Genomic DNA, 21,632 nt, shown 5'->3' with positions numbered 1-21,632 from the left:
ACCAACACAGACCCAGAGACAGCTGCAGGGCTTCTGTCTGAGCAGAGCTGAGTATGGGAAGATGCCAAGTCTGATGCTGTGAGCCCAACAGGGGAACCACTACAGAGGAAGCAGAAGTAGGAGATGGACCCTGACTCTATTCCTAGACATTTTTAGTTCTAGGAAATCAAATATGCCCTTTTGAATTTAAGCTTGTTTGGACTGGGTTCCTGTGATGCAGCACAGAGTCCTAAATGATTCAACTCTTTTTTTTTTTTTTTTAATATTTATTTTTTGGAGAGTACAAGTGGGGGAGGGGGCAGAAAGGAGACAGAAGAATATGAAGCGGGCTCTGCACTGATGGGCTGACAGCAACGAGCCCCATGTGGGGCTTGAACTCACAAACTGCGAGACCATGATCTGAGCTGAAGTCGCTCAACCGACTGAGCCACCCAGCTGTCCCTTCAACTCTGTTTAAAGACTAGTCAAGTGCAGTAGTGAGAAGTAAGGAGAAAGAGTAGAACAAGGAATGATTCAACTATCTGAAGAAAGGCTTGCTAGTTTCTTATACATAGACATACATACATATATGCAAATACATAATTTTTTAAGAAGTTACATCACAGCTAATATGACTGTCTTTTGTGCTCTATTACCTGCTTAGGGCAGGTCAAGGGTCAATATGCTTGATGCCTCTGACCAGCTGCTGACATTCTCTTGCCCACATTAGAAGCTGGGATCAACGGGTGCATTAAAAGCAAGGGAAGAAGGGAAGACAGGGTTATCTGTTTCCTTCCCTGGAGAATACAAAAGATCCCACAGACTCAGAAGAAGGCAAGGGCTTTTCGTCAGCATATAGAGCAGAAGACGCTTGATCTACTCCTCCTGAGACACGCTGCTTGTAGGCTGCCCAGCACAGGCAAGATCCACAGGGCACAGAAGCATAGCAAGACCGGACACACACTTGACAGCAAAGAAACTGACCCTTCTCAGAGACCTTCCTAAAAAGGAAGTGTAAATTGATATTTTCATTATAAATTATTAAGTTTTTTGACACAATAATCCTAAATGCAATTAAATGAATTATTTTAGAAACTTAATCCTAACTGCTTTGTACTTATGTCTGACTATCTTTTTTCTAAAATTCTAATCCACTTACGGTGACTAAAGGACAGGTATTTTCTACTTTTTCAAATGTTTATTTATTTTGAGAGAGAGGGAAAACACACACATACAAGCAGGGGAAAGACAAGAGAGAGAGAATCCCAAGCAGGCTCTGTGCTGTCAGCGTGGAGCCCAACATGGGGCTCGACCCCACGAATTTTGAGATCATGACTTGAGCCGAGACCAAGAGCTGGATGCTTAACCAACTGAGCCACCCAGGCTCCGCAAGGACAGGTATTTTCAATTTGACGGGACATCTCTCCCACAGCAGAACGTTCTGACATGAAATGTTCCGGGGTGCTGATTCAAACTATACTCAGTGACTGGGAAAAAGCAAAATTAAAAGTAAAGATACATGTGTGAACTGTGATCACACTTTCTCTGCTCAATCCCTGTGCCTTGATGCATGACAAATGGATAAAATAATAGAGCCATTTTACACTTATAAAATCTTATCTAGAATATCAAATGCCTAAAATTTATTTGAAAAGATTCTGTTGGGGCGCCTGGGTAGCTCAGTCAGTTGAGTGTCTGATTTCAGCCCAGGTCATGATCTCATGGTTTATGAGTTTGAGCCCCAACGTCGGGTTCTGTGCTGTGCTAGTAGGGTGGAGTCTGCTTGGGATTCTCTCTTTCTCTCTGCCCCTCCCCAACTTGCATGCTCTCTAAAAATAAATAAACTTAAAAAAAGATTCTGTTCTGTTGTGCTTTATTATAACCATATCACACTCCTTCTTCGGGGGTATTCAAATGAATACATTTGCAACAGTCTTTTTTTTAAACAGTCTTCTGTAACTATCTAGAAGCATATGAAAAAGCAGGGCAGAGTCCATGTTATTTGTGTCAGTTAGCAAAATTATTAAGTCAAAAAGTCAGTGTAAACTCGGAAAATTTTTACATTCCCATCAGAATGGTTTATTACCAGCACTTCGATAAGCTGGTTTTTTGTTAAGCATTATGTGTCAGTGCCTGTGCTCAGTGGTTTAAGACTCATTATAAAAACCTACGTGATTCTGACAGAATCTTACAACTGAAGATGTAATTACACTTTCTCATGCCTACTTTATACTGACTGTTAGTCAATTTGAAATTGGGCCATCTTCAGAGTGTGCCATCAAAAGAAGGTAGAATAATTATACCAGAACATGTAGCAGAAAATAAGCTGGACTTCAGCATGCCTGGTGTCAAAACAACAGTCTTCCTTAGAAAACTACTCACATGTGCTCAAGCCAAAGCAACAGTTTGCCAAAACTTGTAACTTCTGTCCCTTAAACAACACTGATTAGCATTATTTTTCATACAGTGAGGCTGATAAACAGCACTAGTAAGAATCAACGCATAAAATTAATTTTAAAATGAAAAAAATGATCACATGGCCGGTGGCGAGGCTTGAAAACCTCATCTCGTGCTCACTGCTCACAGCAGGATTCTGAAGACAGCTGAAAACCAGCTTGTTTGGGGCACGTACAGCCTTTGGTTGTAAACATGCATAGTTTTCACTAGCATGATCATGCTCATACTGGAATTCTGTAAAACATACACACACACATACACACACAAACGAAAAAAAAATCCCATATATTTACGGTTAAACATTAAACGAATGTCCTTTCACAAGTTAACATGGACCCCGGCATCTGCAGCTTACCAGTATTTAAAAAGTAAGAGATCCATATGAGAGAGAAGAAAGCAGTAATTTCCCTAAGAAGTCATCTGTGCACGGAGAAGGTCCAGTGCATCGAATTTATCTTTCAGCATCTATTTCACAGGTGAAAAAAGTCACATTTCGTGCTCTGAGAGTAAAAAATATGACTACTTGGCATTCACGCCCTCCAATAATTTTCCACAGTTCTTCCATTAACTTGTATGATAGAAAAAGAAAATCTAGAGATTATAAAAATTAAGGGCCCAATCTTGTGTGGTTTGGCACTGAGGCTCTGTTTGGCTAAAGACAGAAACAACATTTTCAAAAGCAAAGCGTTTAAGTGACTGAAGCTAATGAAAGCGGTGAGGCCTAGGTTGGGATAAGGAGGAGTCAGCTCAATAGGGAAGGTGTGGGCAGGGAGGACACAAGGGTAATGACTCCAAAAAAATCAGAGAATTCTTCAAACTCTTTCCAAAGAGTGAATTGGATAACTGCAGGAAGGAAGGGTTAGAAGAGCATGTGCACACACACAAACACAAGCCGGGTAGCAGAGAGTAGATCTTCATCCTTAACGGCCTTTTTAAAAAGTTTGACCCACGGGGCGCCTGGGTGGCGCAGTCGGTTAAGCGTCCGACTTCAGCCAGGTCACGATCTCGCGGTCTGTGAGTTCGAGCCCCGCGTCAGGCTCTGGGCTGACGGCTCAGAGCCTGGAGCCTGCTTCCGATTCTGTGTCTCCCTCTCTCTCTGCCCCTCCCCCGTTCATGCTCTGTCTCTCTCTGTCCCAAAAATAAATAAACGTTGGAAAAAAAAAAAAAAAAAAGTTTGACCCTGAGGGGCACCTGGGGGCTCAGTCAGTTAAGCGACAGACTTCAGCTCAGGTCATGATCTCACGGTTTGTGGGTTCGAGCCCCATGTCAGGCTCTGTGCTGACAGCTCGGAGCCTGGAGGCTGCTTAGGACTCTGTGTCTCCCTCTCTCTCTGTCCCTTCCTTGTTTGCACTCTGTCTCTCTTTCTCTCTCTCAAAAATAAACATTAAAAAAAAAAAAAAGTCTGACCCTGAACTTCAGAGAATTGTACTTTCAAAACAAAAATTTTTTTTAACCTTTATTCATTTTTGAGAGACAGAGAGAGAGGAAGTGTGAGCAGGAGGTGGGGGACAGAGACGGAGGGAGACACAGAATCCGGAGCAGGCTCCAGGCTCTGAGCTGTCAGCACAGAGCCCAACGCGGGGCTCGAACCCATGAGCTGTGAGATCATGACCTGAGCCAAAGTCAGACCCTAAACCAACTGAGCCACCCAGGCGCCCTGAGAATTGTACTTTCAAAGTTCAAAAGGCATCTGACAGAAGAGCTGAACAACTTAGAAGAATTTCCAAAAGAAAGAAGAATCATGAAGCAACATTTATATTAGAAACTCCTAATTAAGTCTCCTACTGATATCCTCTTGAACTAGAATGTAACTAATAAAAGAAACTTTACTAGAGAATAAACTATACTATTAGAAAATAAATATACCAATCATATTTGTAAGCTATCTAGCACAGCTACTATAATATACTCAAGTTATTAATAGATTTTAATCATAAAGAAAAGGTGTTAAAACAAGCACACAAATAGGAATCAGACAAGAGAGCACTAGAATGTAAATATTTCTAAAAATGCTCTGAAAAATCAACATAATCTTCCACAATAAGCTTTTACCTTCATGTCAAATTCAGAGTTCAGTGGTGTATGGAAGAGAGAAGTTATAAACAGTCTGGTTTTAAGGATGAAAAAGGAAAGAAGAATTTTTGTTCAGGCTGTCACAGAAGTTAGTGATCAAACATTTGACTAGTGAGATCTAAACGAACAGAAACCATACAATGCAGTATCAGAGAGTAAATGTCAGAAAAAAAGAAACCATTTTGATGCCACACATGGGACAAGTGACGAGACCAGACAATGTTCAAGTTAGGGGGTCAAGGGACAATTAAAGATGGCAGGAATTACTTTATGGATTTCTACCACAGAACTTTAACTGGTTGCTGTAGCTTTATCTCACCCTTTGAATTTAATTTATACACTATTCTTACCAAAAGGAAGAAGGAAAATCCATGCCTGCCTGAGAAATTTGTCCATACAGAATACATTTACTCCACCAATCTCAACTTCTCTTTTTTCTCTCCCCACAAACTATGGTCTTTGGACCTACTTAATCCCACTCAGCTTTTTTCTTTTTAAAATTTTTATTATTTTTTTAGTAAACATTTTTTTTTTTACACATATATATTTATTTTGAGAGAGAGAGTAAGAGAGAGCGTGCACGCCTGCATGCGGGAGAGGGGCAGAAAGGGAGGGAGAGAGAATTCCAAGCAGGCTCCACATTGTCAGCGTAGAGCTCATAAACAGTGAGATCATGACCTGAGCCAGAATCAAGAGCCAGACGCTTAACTGACTGAGTCACCCAGGTGCCCCAAGACTTTTTTATTATTTTTAGGTAATCTCTATGCCCAACATGGGGCTTGAATTTACAACCTTGAGATCAAGAGTCACATGCTCCACTAAATGGCCAGCCAGGTGCCCCCACCCCCCCACCTTATTTCTTATTTGGTACCCCTAACAAAGTTGTTTGCATGATATAATTCTCTCCTTATTGACATATTACTTTATTTGTATTTTAAACTGTACTTACCGTATGTGTGCCTGCTTCCCTGCCAGATTAAAATGAAAATCATCCAGAAGACTACTCTCTACATCTTCCTGGGGTTCTCAAGTGTGTCCAAGGTGGAGACTGTGTTACTGCTTGTCCCCTTGGCTCCTCTGCTGGCCTGTTACTGAGGCTCACTCACCCTACCTCCCACTGTCCTCTAGAGGCACGGCCCCCTGCACCTCAGGTCCTTATCCCTCCCCGCTCTACCCTTTGTTCAAGTTATTACTGTACACAGCATAATACACATTTCCCTATTTGCTATTCTGGAATGACACCACCGCTTCAGATCTGTGTCCTGTGGGAAAGCTCTCTGGTTTAACCCAACCCTTTCAACCATCACACGCAGACTGCCAGGAGGACAGGCTCTGGACAGTAAGAGGAATTTGGAAGTCTAGTATCTCACTAAAAAATCTGCACTTAAATTTAACTTACCGTGAAGAACACTTCACGATTATCATCTGAATTTTGATTCTAAAAACTAAGAAGTAACTTCCATTTCTTTTGCGAAAAACAAATTTTCTTGCAAACAGGTAAAATTTCGTACCTTTCTTTCCCATTCTGAATTATTGAATGTCTGTCGGCTGTAGTTCTTTCACTGCAGACGTAAGTATTGCGCCGTGTCATTCCACCAGCTGCTGTATTACTCTATAAAAAAGGGGGGCCCATTTTTGTTTTAAACCATTTAGAAATAGGTATAGTACAATGAGAAAAAAATTCTTACCTAAATACACACAACTTAATCCTTATTTTTAAATTTATTTGTAATGTTTATTTATTTTTGAGAAAGAGCACGTGTGTGCACATGAATGGGGGAGGGGCAGGGAGAGAGGGAGACACAGAATCCGGAGCAGGCTCCAGGCTCCGAGCTGTCAGCACAGAGCCTGACACGGGGCTTGAACCCAGGGACCATGAGATCATGACCTGAGCCGAAGTTTGGACACTTAACTGACAGAGCCACCTAGGTGCCACTGGAGACTGAATTTAAATTGTAGGGCTATGACATGACAAACCAATTTTATGGAATTAGAAAGCCAATAAAAAACCTTTTACAGGATGCCTGGGCAGCTCAGTTAAGGAACCGACTCTGGATTTCGGCTCAGGTCATGATCTCACAGTTCATGAGTTCTGGCCCCACAGTGGGTTCCGCACGGACAGTGATTGTGGAGTCTGTTTGAGATTCTCTTTCTCCCTCTCTCTGCCCCTCCCCTGCTCACAGGCTCGCGCGTGCTCTCTTGCTCTCTCTCAAAATAAACGTTATTAAAAAACAAACAAAAACAAAAACAAAAAACCCTTTCACACAGGGTTTACTCTGATAGAACGCAAGGTCAGAGGATGGAGCAGACAAAACCCTTTGACCTCTGTCATGAGCTCCTATCCCCAGAACGGCACATACAAAAGCCTCCTAAAAGCAGCAGCAGAGCTTCCATGTGGGTCCCTCACTCTGGGGTTTTTTTTTTTTTTTTTGAGGTAGAGGGAGGGCTGTGTCACTGTTAACTTTGCAGGAAAAAAAAATGTGGTCACAGAATATCCCTCAGACTGTATATTCTCTGCAAATTCTTTCTAGAATTACTTCAGGAGTGCTAAGAATAAGAATTACTATATTAGGTCAGATAGAACACATTTCAATTCACAGAAAAGTTCCTGAAACTGAACAGACTTTAACAAATACTACCTATTTAAAGGGGAGATTTGTTAAGGATAGGGATTAAGAGATGGACTCAGATCAGCAATATAATTTTAGGCAAATACTAACTTTTCTTCATTTTTTTCTACCTTAAAATTTAGCTAGCACACGCAAAAGCATTTGGCACAGTCCTTGGCACAAGGTAAGGACTTGGTCAAATGTTCTTTATTGTCAGAGCCCTTTGAAGATGCACACCACATCCTTGGCCCCCACATCCCTGGCCCTCAGGCAATCAGATCTCCCAGAGTCCTGCACAGGACCCGTTAGGCATCTTCTGTCTGCGGTTTCTTGTCTGCACTGTCATCATTTGGTTTTATTTCCTCAGACTATGAGGCATTTCTATTTCTCAGGACCTGATACAACCTAAAGCTCAGATGTTTGTGGAATAACCAGAAACAGCCCTTGACACAAAAGATCGGGTCACCAATCTAGTGGGATGGGGTGCAGCAAGAAACCCCTTCAACACAGGTATTGAAAGTGATCTCTACAGGTGGGAGACTGGGCATGGTGGCCCGGTGGGGACAGCACTGCAGGTAGTTGAGAACACAGGAGTAAAATGTCTAGACCACCCTAACCCTACAATCTTAGGAACGCTCTGCAGTTTAACAATACTTACACTAGGGACAGTAGAGCTTTTCTTGCGTTCAGGAATGTCAGCCTTATTGGGATTACTTGCATTCCCAAGCATGGGGCTGGCTGGAGCAGTTCCCTTTCCTCCGACAGCACTGCCGCTTGTTTTCCGGGAAGGAATTCCGTCTTCTTTGAGGTCACTATCTGCAGTGCTGGTCTGACTCCTTTTTGGATACGCCACAACTGAAGGAATAGCTGGTCCAGCTAAAATAAAACAGTTTACTTTTTAAATTTTTTTTTTTTTTCAACGTTTATTTATTTTTGGGACAGAGAGAGACAGAGCATGAACGGGGGAGGGGCAGAGAGAGACGGAGACACAGAATCGGAAACAGGCTCCAGGCTCTGAGCCATCAGCCCAGAGCCCGACGCGGGGCTCGAACTCACGGACCGCGAGATCGTGACCTGGCTGAAGTCGGACGCTTAACCGACTGCGCCACCCAGGCGCCCCAACAGTTTACTTTTTAAAAGCCAGAATATAGTTTTATATTTTAGTCTGTGAAAACCAACGTATTTAATAAGATGACCCAAGACTGCTATCATCTAAGAAAATACAAGACAGTAAAATCCTGTAAGAGATTTCCCACCATGTATAATGTCCTTCCTTATACAATGAATTCAACTTTGAAATTTCACTTTTGTCCCTTTCTATTGAAAAATTAAAAAAAAAATTATTAGTAAGTTTGTATAGTATTTGTGCTTCAGAAATACCTTCAGGGAGAGTTGTCCACTGAAACAATCTCTACAGTGTTACTGTACAAATAACAAACAAACTAAGCGGGTGCATGTGTATCATGGCAGCGTGAACTACTTCACCTGGTACATCTGAGGGAACCTTAGTTATCCTTTTTTGTACACGAGATGCGTTCACCTTTTGGAACAGAACAGTACAGACTTATGGGTCATTACTTCTGAAGTGTTATCCTGGATCTTTTGTAAAGCATTCGGAATCTTCTAGATAAACAGGAATTTGAGTAGACAGGGAAAGGTGACACAGGCAGAGGAAAGCATGTTTCTCATGCAAGCGACAGGGAGGAAAGGCGGCAGAGGTTCCCAATCACACCCCACCCCAGGAGGAGTGTGCCTAGGTACATCCTGGATGGGCAATTAACCGATATCCTACAAAACAGCATCAGGAGAGTCTGATGGCAGCACAGGAAATTTGGAGTTCAAAGCATTTTGGAAATGAACAAACTCATATATAACTCATATATTCATTATGTATACTGTCCAGTGGTCATCTTCAAGAACGGCACCAAATGCTCATCATTTATAGTAGAAGAGACTTTATATGTTAGGTGTACTAAAAAGGGGTTGGGGTGGGGTAGAAGAAAACTACTTTTTGGACAAAATCTAAATGGTAAATCTATTTGGAACTGAATTAAAAGTAAACAAAAGTTTGTTTTTATTTATGGGAGGAAAAAAACTAAGCTTCCAGTTTGGGAAATTTACCACATAAGACAAAGAATTAACCAAGCACGCGTGATACTACCCTTAACACTTATCTTTCTTTGCAAAATCATGAGGCAGCTAAGGACATCCTGCACTTTCAGGGTTACTGCTGATCTGCTCTGAAACTTGGCTCAGACCGCATGGTCTCACCAGAGCCACTTGCGTCCGGGGCAAGTTGAGCTCCAACGCACATTTACCACCTGGTTGGTAAATCCGGGCCAACACCAGTCACGCCAGAGCAGTCCTGTCCCGAGGACTGTGTGGACTGCCTTTGCCAGCACAGCCACCTCCTCCACCGTGGCCTCCAGCTCCCTAAACCCTGGTAATCACTGGTCTGGTCTCCATCCCTCATTCTCTCCTTTCCAGAATGTTACATGAATGGAATCAATTTCATAACACCTTTTGAGATTTTTTTCCATTCCGTGTAGTTCCTTTGAGATCTATGCAAATGGTTGCACCTATCAATACTTTGTTCCTTTTTATTGCTGAGTAGTGTTCCGTGATGGGGCTGTCTCACAGAGAAATGTGATTTTTATGTAGTCAAACTTGGTAAACATGTCTTTTCTTTCATAACTATTAGCGTTGGGGTTTCGGTCAGAACGACCGTCACTAGTCCAAGTTACAACGCGAAAAGCAAATTATCTCGTGTTTTCTTTGACTATTTCCATGTTTTTCACATTTCCATCTTCATTCCAAGTGGAACCCACCCTTGTGTAAGATGTGAGAAATGGATACGGATTTATTTTTTTCTGATCACTACCAAACTGCCCTAGTGCCCCAGAGTAATAAGCCAGTGATTCTTTACTTTTTTTTTTTTCCCCCTAAGACAAAGAACGCTTTGAAAATCGAACGAATATCACCTTTCCTAGAAAAATATGTGCACACATCCCAGGCGTTCACACCTGGGACCCAAATTAAGAACCACAGATAAAAGTTAAGTTATACTTTCATAGAACCAGGCCTATATAAACAGCTGGCATCTGGAAGGAGGAAACAAGGGGAGAAGGAAGAGGAAGGACAAGCTGAAAGCGGGGTTAGCTGTAGGCTTGTCTGCCTTTACTCAGTACCAAGTGAGTGTGCTTTACTAGACATTGCATTTGGAATCTACCTCATTCTTAGCCCTTAAAACTACACAGCCAGAGGTATAACAAAATCTTTCCTTTGCTGACCGCCATCTTCATCCCCATAAAGAATAAAAAACAACAACACAGAATTGGGTGACTTTCTATATATACTTGGATTTCTGGAAATATTCTTTTTATGAAAATTTTTTGGTACTATTTTTTCTTTCTTTTTTTTTTTTTTAAGTAGGCTCCGTGCCCAACATGGGGCTCGAACTCACAATTCTGAGATTAAGAGCTGCGTGCTCCACTAATGGAGCCAGCGAGGTGGCTTTCATGAACTTTTTGCTATTAGAGGCTCCAAGAAGGAAGGATCGTTATCATCACACAAAGAGCACTCCCTGAGGCAATCAGTGGGTCAGTGGGCAGAGCCACGGGACCTGGCCCCTGAAGTCCGGGCATGCTGCCACAGGTACTCCCACATCCTTGTAACCCTGGGAGATGTGGTGGGCCCTCTTGATAAAATTGGAGGTTTGGTGAGTGTCTGACACTATGTCTAATGCTCTTCTTAGCTCTAAAATTTTCTGAAGTGGGCGAGAAAGGCATTACCAATCCAAATGGAATATATATGCTTACAGAAGAATTAACTTATGAAGATCGTCACTAGAGACAGGAGAAAACTCTATTACCAGGTTTTTCCCCTCCAAGACTTTAGGAATAATTCCCTTTAAACTGGATGGTCCAGAGCAATCTGGAGGCATTTTGCTAAATGCCCTGTTGTCTAGAGGCGCTGAAAATCCCTCCTTAACAACTAATCTGAACATGGACAGAAACAGAGACCCAGATCAACACTTGGTTTACGAATGCGATGTGCACAATACCTAGTGTCAGAATGGGTCCTCAGCTCTCAGTTACGTCCTAGAATAGCAGACACGCTCACAGTTTACCGGCAGCTTCAGTACATGGTGCTTCACCAGCCCAGACCACACAGACAGGCGGCACATCAACAGGAAGAGAAACGGACACTGAGCAAAGTGTCACCGCTCCTGGTACAAAGCCAAAGCTATCCACACGGGAATGTTCTGTGCCACCGTCAAGAGCCAAAACTCAAGGTGAAAGAATGAAAGCGGACAAAGTCCAGAGAAGGGAAATGAACTGAACAAAAAATAAATGGGTGGTCCATGAGAGGATGTATTTTTATAATTTTTTTTTTAATAATTTTTTTTTTTAACATTTATTTATTATTGAGAGACAGACAGACACAGAGCGTGAGCAGGGGAGGGGTAGAGAGAGGAGGAGACACAGAATTCGAAACAGGCTCTGGGTTCTGAGCTGTCAGCACAAAGCCCAACGTGGGGCTCGAACTCACAAACTGTGAGATTATGACCTGAGGCGAAGTCAGTCACTTAACCAACTGAGCCACTCAGGCGTCCCGAGAGGATGTATTTTTTTTTAATTTTTTTTTAATTATATTTAAAAAAAAAAAAAAATTTTTTTAACGTTTATTTATTTTTGACACAGGGAGAGACACAGCATGAACAGGGGAGGGTGAGAGAGAGGGAGACACAGAATCTGAAGCAGGCTCCAGGCTCTGAGCTGTCAGCACAGAGCCCAACACGGGGCTAGAACTCACGGACCGCGAGATCGTGACCTGAGCCGAAGTCGGCCACTTAACCGACTGAGCCACCCAGGCGCCCCGAGGATGTATTTTTTAAAAGTTAGGATCAGGCCAACTGGTCTAGGTTCCTGGATCTTAAAATGCTGGAATTAAAGAAATACCTGCAACATTAACATTCACAGGTTACAGGCGAATAAACACACATCCATGCTAGAGTGTCTGGATTCCAACACAGGGTTGCCTTGAAGGTAGAATAACTGTTAAATTTGGTACCCAACATCTCTCAGGGTCCCGAGTCTCATGAAAAATTCACTTCCATGGTGAATATGTTAAGAGTGAGGGTGTTCAGACACACCAATGGCCACAGTGCACCTGACAATGACCCAGGTCAAAAATTTAAACCAAGTAAGGCAAAATTGGGGTACTATGCATTCTCTATGGCTGGCCACGTGTAGCTACATAAATTTAACTTAAACAAAACTGAAAACCATTTCCCTGGTTCAAGTGCCCAACAGCCAAGTGTAGCTACTGGCTACTCTGTTGGACACCATCGATCCAGAACATTTTCATCACAGCAGAAAGTGCTGGACAATGATGCTCGGGAAAGTAAGTCTGATGCAGAGATGGGGAGGGGAGTGAACAGAGAACCAGAGACTGAAGCGAGAGTCCCAGAGGACTGAATGTACCAAGGAGATCAGAGCCTGGAGATGATCAGGCCAACACTGGCAGGACTGGTAGGAAATAAAAGTCCTGAAGGGAAATCAAGTCACTTTCCCACCCTGACAGGCCTTAAGCAAAAGGATGCTTCCCAATGTTAGGAGGCCTCTTGTGTAAGGGGAGACTCAAGGAAAACACAGTGGAACAGTCTCAAACTTACCATGGTCACTGTATCGCCTCTGCTTCTGGCTGGAAGAAACACTTCTCTGCACCTTGTGGTGAGGAGACTGGCCAGTGCTGTTGTTGAGGTCACTGCTTGGCCTAACCTTAGCAAGTGAGAGATTGCTGCTAGAACTGGAGTCACTAGCATCCAGCTGAGAGAAAATGAGAAGAACAGAGCAAACCACAACACGGACCCAAATGGTACGTTAGGAAACTAAACTTCTCGTAACACATAAACCTCTCACAAACAGTTCATTCACAGATGAAGAAGCACCATGTACAAAAACGACAACCTTACATTTGGGCAGACGTATTTTTCTGACTGCTGAAAAGCTCATGAAAGGACGGGTATTTATGACCTTTTTAGGCTTTTTCAAATAACGTAAAACACTCTCTATTTACTTCACCTGATACTTTATATCACTTCCACACCATTAATGACCACAGGCTAACTTATGATGTTCATGTCTGTGACAACATCCAATGTTACAGTTACCATCTCAAAGTTGAAACAGGAGCTCCTAAAGGTGATAGCAGTTAGGTTCATCCTTTGCAGGCCAATTTCAAAATTACATACCCAATGTTATACATGTTAACAAAATAAACACTAAGAAAAGAGCTTTTGAAACTGATCATTTACATAAAAGTTGTATTAGCTTTTTCCAATTACTCTTACCTCTGAAGATTTTCTTCCCAACAACAAATATGTAGCTGTGATTTCATCATATTTCATTTTACTAAGAGATTCTTGAATTTCTTCTTGTGAATATCCCATTCCCACCATAATATCTAAAAGAAGGGCATAATACAGTTGATGTGTTTTGTCTGGATACGAAATCACTGTGTTAGATATTAAAATAATTTCCTTTACTCGACTCTAAACATCATAGATTTTCTAATTTAAATGGGCAGTTGGTTTACTTCTGAGTAACTAAGGGATAACACAGGAAACTACAGGTGAGTTCCTAATATGACAAAACAGATAAGCTGACTCATATAACTTATGTTTCGCTTCCCACCGTTCACATCTGAGGTGTATCCATACGAGTCAAAACAGAAATATGTCACTTGCACACACACAAGCATGGAGGCACAGAGTAATTACCTATTCTCTTCTGGTCTGAGATGTCCAGTTCTGGTTCAACAAATGGTTTCAGTTCATCTTCTTCGTGCCCTGCGTTGATCCACCTGTCCTTCATGATTTGCTGAAAGGTGAACTGTTCATTAGCAGCATAAAATAAAACATGCTAATAACCACAATATTTAGAAAAAATTATTTTCAACATTTCATGGATTACAGCTCAAAAGGTAACTTTAAAAAAATGTTTCTGGGTGCCTGAGTGGCTCAGCCAGTGAACGTCCGACTCTTGTTTTCAGCTCAGTTCATGATATCACAGTCTTGTGAGATCAAGGCTCACAACCGGCTCTGTGCTGACAGCATGGAGCCTGCTTGGGATTCTCTGCCCACCCCCCCCCCCCCATCCCCTGCATGCTCACGTGTGTGTGGTCACTCTCTCACTCTCAAAATAAATAAATAAACATTAAAAAAAATGTTTTGGGGAACCTGGGTGACTCAGTCCAGTTGGGCATCCAACTTCAGCTCAGATCTGATTCCACTGTTTGTGAGTTCGAGCCCCATGTTGGGGCTCTGTGCTGACAGCTCAGAGCCTGGAGCCTGCTTCAGATTCTGTGTCTCCCTCTCTCTCTGCCCCTCTCCCACTCTGTCTCTTTCTCTCAAAAATAAATAAACGTTAAAAAAAGCTAAAAAAAAAAAAAAAAAAAAAAGTTTTAATGCCTCAATTCCTGCTTTAAAAGCCCAGGGCAGTATTCTCATACAAACCAAGCAAAGTTCTACAAATACCTTAAAGACCCTCCAAAGTTGCTACTTACTTTGCACTTATGCAATTACCTCTAGAGTGCCTCGTTTTATTGGATTTAGCACCAGGAAACGTTTGAGAAGGTTTTCACAGTCTGTGGACATGTAGAAAGGGATTCTGTATTTCCCTCTTAATACTCTTTCTCTCAGTTCCTTTGGGGATGGAGGGAGGAAAGAAAACTAGTGAGTCAACTTTTAGGTTAAAAAAGAACCAGTAAGACCCCATGATACTGACAGATTCTTATAATATTAGCCCTCATCATTTTATAAAATCTTTTGCATTCTGAAGAACGTGGATGCAACTGGTTCTAATACCTTTAGGTTCTGTCCATCAAAGGGGAGCGACCCGCTGACAAGAGTGTAGAGGATGACACCCAGGCTCCACACGTCCACTTCCGGCCCATCGTATTTCTTGCCCTGGAAGAGCTCTGGGGCTGCATATGGAGGACTGCCACAAAACGTATCCAGTTTACTGCCAACAGTAAATTCATTGCTAAAACCAAAGTCAGCTATTTTAATGTTCATATCAGCATCTAACAATAGATTTTCGGCCTAGAGGGAAAACATCAAGACAAAAATGAAATTTAACCAAAATAGAATTAGAACTGCGATAGAATTAGGCATTTCATAAAAGCTTTCTGTAATGATATCAAGTTAATATATCCTAATGAATAAAATGAGAAAACATTCTTTCTAGAGAAAAAAAAAAAAAAACAACCCTGAAGATAATTAGAATTTCTAATTCTTTTTTTTTTTTTTTTTAAGTAATTGCCACGCCCAATGTGGGCTCAAACTCACAACCCTGGGACCAAGAGTCAGATGCTCTACTGATTAAGCCAGCCAGGTGCCCCAGAATTTCTAATTTTTTTGAACATTAACAACCAGTAACAGATATGAGGTATAGATTAACTGGCAATAATTTAAACAACCAATGCCCATGATAAAAAAAAAAAAAAAAAAAAAAACAACCCTTGAAATAGCTTTTCAATTAATAATGATAAACAGCTTTTAAAAAATGAAAACTTGTTTTAAGTGGACAACCATGTTTCATAAAAACTGCCAAAGAGCTGTGCAATGGCTATTATTGGGGAGGGAGAACCTAGGCCTCATAGAAGATACAGAGCCAGCCACTTTCATTTATTTCAACAAACATTTACCACGTGCCAATCACATACCAGGAACAGACATGGTGTCTGGATGTACAATGATGAATAAGATAGATGGGGTCTTGCCCTCAAAGAGCTCATAGGTTGGAGGGGGAAAGGCAGAAAGTCAAGTAGCCACACTCTGACCTGAGTGCCAAGACAGGAGGTGTGGGGAGTTGTGGGCCTAGCACTGAAGGAGCAGAAAGGTCTCCTAGAGGGGCGAAATCAAAGCCACTGCCTGGAGGCTTGGTCAATAGTAGTGGGCGTGTTGGCCCGCAGAATACAGTCTGAAAACCCAGGAGGAGAGATAGACCATGTTTTACTCAAGAAACTGAAAGACAGTATATGGAAAAGAGGTGCAGGGGATATGGCGATGGCTGAATCACAAAGGGCCAGTTGAGTGACTGGTAGGAAGTTTGAGTTTTCAACCTAATGGTAATGGAAAGCCATTAAAGAGTCACTCAAACAGGAAAGCGACAGTGTTATTTGTGTTCTTAAAAGACCACTGTGGCTGTAATGTGTAAAACAGACAGGACAGGGAGAAGCAAGATTGGAAGCAGGGAAGACCAAGCAAGAAGCTAGTGTACAAGATGCTGGTGGTCTAGATGAGAACAGCGGTAACAGGGACAGAGAAGAGTGTGCTCAAGACAGGTTTAGCAAAAGGGCCTGGGGGCCGAGAGGGCAGCAGAGCAAAGGAGACTGAGGCACCGAGGGACACAAGCACCAGAACGAGAGGTGAACATTCTGGGGCAGCAATGAAGAAGGCAGGCTGTGGACCTGAGCAGGGGCGCAGGTGGTGTGGTCAGACAGCTGGGCACCAGACTGCAGAAGACAGCTCTGGCTGCAGGCATGGATCCAGGACTCGCCAGCACGCAGGTGGCCACTGCAGCTACCAGCGCAGGTGCGAAAGCAGCACGGGTGGGTAGGGGAAACAGGGAGGAATGTGGACAACGTTTGGGGAGATGTGTGGCAAAGGCGGAGAGAGAAAACGGAGGGTATCTGGAAGGGGACGTGGGGTGAAGAGGTGTTTTGGTGGAAGGTGGTACAGACTTGAGCATGTTTTTGTAAAGGCTGCTGGTGAGGAGCCAGCAGGTAGAGAGGGCGGATGAAGAAACAGGAGTCAGGACCCAGGACCCAGAGGCAGGGCCTGCAGGGCCAACCTACTGACCGTAACAACAGGAAGGGAGCATGTGGTACAGCTTACTCTGGGAAACCAAAGGAGTTCCTGCCTGGTGGAAACTAGAAAACCTTATCCTATGCCAAGAGCGAGGGCAGAGGTGAAGGAAGGATGGTGCAGCAGGTCTCCAACGGCACTGCTGTTAACAGAAGACAATGCTGACCAGAGAAACAGAGGGGGCCAGGTGGCGCGGAGGGCACTGTCCACGTGACAGCACACGTCTCGGAGGCCCCCAGCTGTCTGGCAGCATGATGGTTTTTCTCCAGAGACCAGCTATGAGCTACGTTAATTGAAATGTAAAATATTTTTAATAAACTTCCCACTTCTTTCTTTTTAATACCAAAACCTGATTAAAAGGATCAATTATTATAGGATTTATTTTTTTCTTATTTAATAACACAGTCTAATCTGTGACCGCTAGGAAAACTGAGTGCATGCAGACAGAGTACACGCTCACAGACTAAGGGCCCCGCAACTCACCTTGAGGTCTCTGTGAACAATCCGCTTTTGGTGGCAGTACTGGACTGCAGACACTATCTGCACAGGAGAGACACAAGGTTATTAATCATCATGAAGAAGAAAAGACTCCGTTGATGTTCACACATGCCAAATACTTAGTGATCACCTGAATGTGTGGATCTCTGAAAATAATTTTCTTGTGCTTTGAGCTTTCCAATTCGGAGAAATTCAGGGGTGAGGGTGAGAAGAGAAGGGTGAGGATGTTTTTGCTGCTCTCTAGTTTTAACTGTAAAGTCTCCTTTGGGACCTACCCCTTGACATTCCGGTTCTTTGGGAATGGTGCCAGGGTCCAACAAATCACCAGGATCTTGAGGACCCTCTTTGTCCCCAGACCCAGGATCGGATGGCTCGGGTGCAAGCTTCCCATACTCATGTAATTAACCAAAACCAAACTGGCAGCTACAGACTATCAATGGTCAGGCGTCCATCCAGGTCGGGTCTCCTCTGTTAATCACTTCTCTTCCGAGTCAGACTGCTCCTTATAACACTCTCTTCCTTTTAGCTGATGCGGGTACAAAGACAGCAAAACTTACTTCACCTCTCTGAGGATCAGTTTCCTCTTCCTCAAAGTGGAAGAGCAAATGTTGTAACGTGTGAACTACAAACCATGGAATGGTTGTGTGCTCCATCGGTCAGGGTCCCTTCCACACTCAGCAAATGGTATGCTTTCATTTATTCCACTTTGGATTATTCCTGTGATTAGTACTGCTGATTAAACAACTATTTTGCTGAAATTTCACACTTCCGCCTTTTTAAGAAGTCTCCTTTTCTAAATATGAAAGTTTTAGATGCTCATTATAGAAATTTTAGGAAATACAGAAAGGTATATACAAGTACATGACTGATAACATCTCTTGTTGTTTTACTGTATCTGCTTCTAGTCTTTTCGTTGGTATTATGCCTGTGTAACTATGTATGACCACATATACACAAAACTGGGGTTCTAAAGCTTTCTCCAGATCATCATCAGCTTTTAGTTGTAAGCCCCACACACCCACCTACACTGGACATAAACATTCAGAGAGGCTGTTTTTTAAGGAGGCTCCGCACCCAGTGTGTGGTATGAGCTCACTGAAGAGTCGCATGCTCTACTGATTGAGCCGGCCAGGCACCCCAGGCTGTTTTATCAATTTGCATTTTGGTTCAAAACAAGCATCAAGGAGAAGCTGGACTGGGGTTAGGGTGAGGTGATGCCAAAATCAGGGCTTCACTAAGCAGCTTCATACTTCATAAAGTGAATAGTCACAAGATCAGATCAGATCCACTTATAACCAACAAAGAATAGAAAATTTCTAATGGTAAAATACGGTTTAGAACACTTGTTACCTTGGATTAGCATTTACACTTGTTCTAGTCTGTCTGCATGAAAACTGAGAAAATGACATCGCTTTGTTTTCCCAAGACAAACACGTTTATTGCCTGAAACACAGGTAGAGTTTACCTTCCTTCTGCCTGATCTGATTTTCCCTCTCCCGCCATACTGCGATTCCCCTACAGGTTATTTCCAAACTCTGTTTTTGAACCAGATTTGACCATCTCCCATCCTTCCTCAAAGAGATCACAGAACTTCTCCTACCTTAGAACAAGTGACCCTAAAGCCACAATAGCCTGAAAATGGTCAACTTTAAATCACTGCGGTATTTTTTGCATTCTTTTAAGCTAGAAACAATTCTTTCTTTAAAAAAAAACAAAAACAGAAACTGAGGATCTGTGTGTTTTCCAGATTGAAATATGAACACAAGCCTAATTTGCCTCTAGCCAGACAGGAGACAACAGAGGCAGCAACGTTACCAACCCCTTAAGAAGAAGGTGAGGAAGGAAGACGGAGCCGGGAATCTAGTCTTTCTCTCTGAAAACAACAGAGCTCTTGTTCAAAAGCTTAAAACCACACAAGCAGTCACTAGGAGGAGAATGGCGAAGGAGACATCACCTGCTAACGGATGTGAAAAGAAAGGCCTATTTCTGACACAAAACATGATCCTACCGAGTGTACTTTTTGTACGGCATACCTTCTTCTTTGCCACAAACAGGAAAACGTATTCAAGTAAGGATGGCTTATAACCTTTTGGAAAGCATGGCTATTCGAATCAGAGCAAGGAGGAAACACCACTATCTCACTTGATCCTTCCAGGCTTAAGTGAGGGGTCTTAAGGAAATACTAAGGCAAGAAGAAAGAATTACATTAAATTGTAAGCAGTGTAAATCAAGTCATTCGTAGGAAAGGCACATACGCTATCTTTCCTGGACAAACTAATAGGTTCCTCAAATAAAGAACTCAGAATTTCTGCAGAAAATTTAAAATAACTGAGCAAGTGCCTCAAGATTTGGGGTAGTTGATGTCCAAGCCCCTCTGACAAGTGAGACCCCGCCAGGGGGCTGGGTAGAGACGTAAGAAGTGAGGGGCGGTTACAGGGTTAAGCACCGAGCTGCTTCCTTGGAGAAGGTCAGGCTCAAACCTGTTGTTGCTGGCTGGCGCTAAGCAGCCCGCTCCTCACAGTCAACAGACCACATTCACATAAATGTGTGCAAGTTAGACAGATTCATCTGAGTGGGAAGGAACTGAAGTTTTAGGAGGAAAGAAAAAAAAAATCTTGGCTTTTAAGGGGCCAATTTACAAAAATTAAGAGTACAGTTATGGGAAGGGCCAAACAGGCTTGTCTTGTAATAAAGAGAACCTTGAGCTTCCCTCCACAGACCACAGAATAAAATGATAGGAGAACTGGAAAGTACTTCAAAGTTTATCATCAAGTACAAATTCCAATTTTTGAGCTAGAAACACTGACGATATGAGAAGTTAAATAATAGCCAAAAGTTAGTTTCAAATTTTTATATTTAATAGGTTTTAATTCAAAGTATCATTAGTATTTAAGCTTTTATTTATTTTTTTTTTATTTTTCAACGTTTATTTATTTTTGGGACAGAGAGAGACAGAGCATGAACGGGGGAGGGGCAGAGAGAGACGGAGACACAGAATCGGAAACAGGCTCCAGGCTCTGAGCCATCAGCCCAGAGCCTGATGCGGGGCTCAAACTCACGGACCGCGAGATCGTGACCTGGCTGAAGTCGGACGCTTAACCGACTGCGCCACCCAGGCACCCCAGTATTTAAGCTTTTAAATTAAATTTAAGGAACAGAAGTTAATCTGAGTAGCAAGTTCTTAACTGTAAATACCAGACTAAGCAAAAGAGGCAACTGTTAAAAGAAATCCGGAAAATCAACTAAAATTGTCTTTCCAAATATTATGAAATCTTTAAAGACTACTGTCTATACCTCTACTGTGGCAACCTTATAGATAAATAAAACAAAAAAATTAAAGGTTCTGAAACGAGGCCATACTGCCGTCTAAATACAGAACTGATTGATGTCTAGTGAAGTACAGAGTTAATTTAATGTTTTTATTTGTTTTGACAGAGAGAGTGCACGTACATGTGAGTGGGGGAGGGGCAGAGAGAGCAGGAGGGAGGGAGGGAGAGAGGGGGAGAGAGAGAGAGAGAGACAGAGAGAGAGAACCCCAAGCAGGATAGAGCCTCATGCGCTCGATCCTAGGAACAGTCAGATCATGACCTGAGCCAAAATCAAGAGTCAGACGCTTAACTGCCTGAGCTCCCCACGTGCCCCAGTACAGAGTTAGTTTAAAAGCAGTAAAGGGGGTGCCTGGGTGGCGCAGTCAGTTAAACGTCCAACTTCAGCTCAGGTCATGATCTCACAGTTTGTGGATTCAAGCCCCACGTCGAGCTCTGTGCTAACAGCTCAGAACCTGGAGCCTGCTTCTGTTTCTGCGTCTCCCTCTCTCTCTCTCAAAAATAAGAAACATTTAATTAAATGAAGGAAGGAAGGAAGGGAGGGAGGGAGGGAGGGAGGGAGGAATAAATGCGGTAAAGTATCCTGCTCCTTTTCTGTGTCTATATCAAGGATGGGCAAATCATGGCCTTCAGGCTAAATCTGATCCACCACTTGTAAATAAAGTTTTGTTGGAACACATTCGTTGGAGCATATTCTTTTACAAACTGCCTACAGCTGTTTTTGTGCTACAACAGTCAAGTTAAATGGCTGTGACACAGGCTGTGTGGCCCACAAAGCCTGAAATATTTACTCTCTGGCGCTTTACAGAGTTGCCT

At 42.6% G+C, this 21,632-nt stretch overlaps 1 protein-coding gene across 9 annotated transcripts in view; it reads right to left on the bottom strand.

Annotated features, from left to right (window-relative positions):
- Window positions 1-21,632, bottom strand: part of MARK3 (microtubule affinity regulating kinase 3) — a 116,098-nt gene that overhangs the window by 12,839 nt on the left and 81,627 nt on the right. For 6 of the 9 annotated variants that reach the window (XM_030320071.1, XM_030320068.1, XM_030320069.1 and 3 more), the window contains 8 exons: window positions 17,476-17,532; window positions 14,989-15,225; window positions 14,707-14,826; window positions 13,903-14,002; window positions 13,474-13,586; window positions 12,796-12,949; window positions 7,777-7,994; window positions 6,021-6,121 (listed from right to left, as the gene is read on the bottom strand). In XM_030320071.1, coding sequence (XP_030175931.1) covers window positions 6,021-6,121; window positions 7,777-7,994; window positions 12,796-12,949; window positions 13,474-13,586; window positions 13,903-14,002; window positions 14,707-14,826; window positions 14,989-15,225; window positions 17,476-17,532 — 1,100 coding nt within the window. The remainder of the gene's footprint in view (window positions 1-6,020; window positions 6,122-7,776; window positions 7,995-12,795; window positions 12,950-13,473; window positions 13,587-13,902; window positions 14,003-14,706; window positions 14,827-14,988; window positions 15,226-17,475; window positions 17,533-21,632) is intronic. The other 3 variants (XM_030320070.1, XM_030320074.1, XM_030320076.1) reach the window with 2 other exon arrangements.

Source organism: Lynx canadensis, chromosome B3 (genome assembly GCF_007474595.2).
Source record: "Lynx canadensis isolate LIC74 chromosome B3, mLynCan4.pri.v2, whole genome shotgun sequence".
Classification (NCBI taxonomy): domain Eukaryota; kingdom Metazoa; phylum Chordata; class Mammalia; order Carnivora; family Felidae; genus Lynx; species Lynx canadensis.
This window is presented reverse-complemented; position numbering and strand designations above follow the sequence as displayed.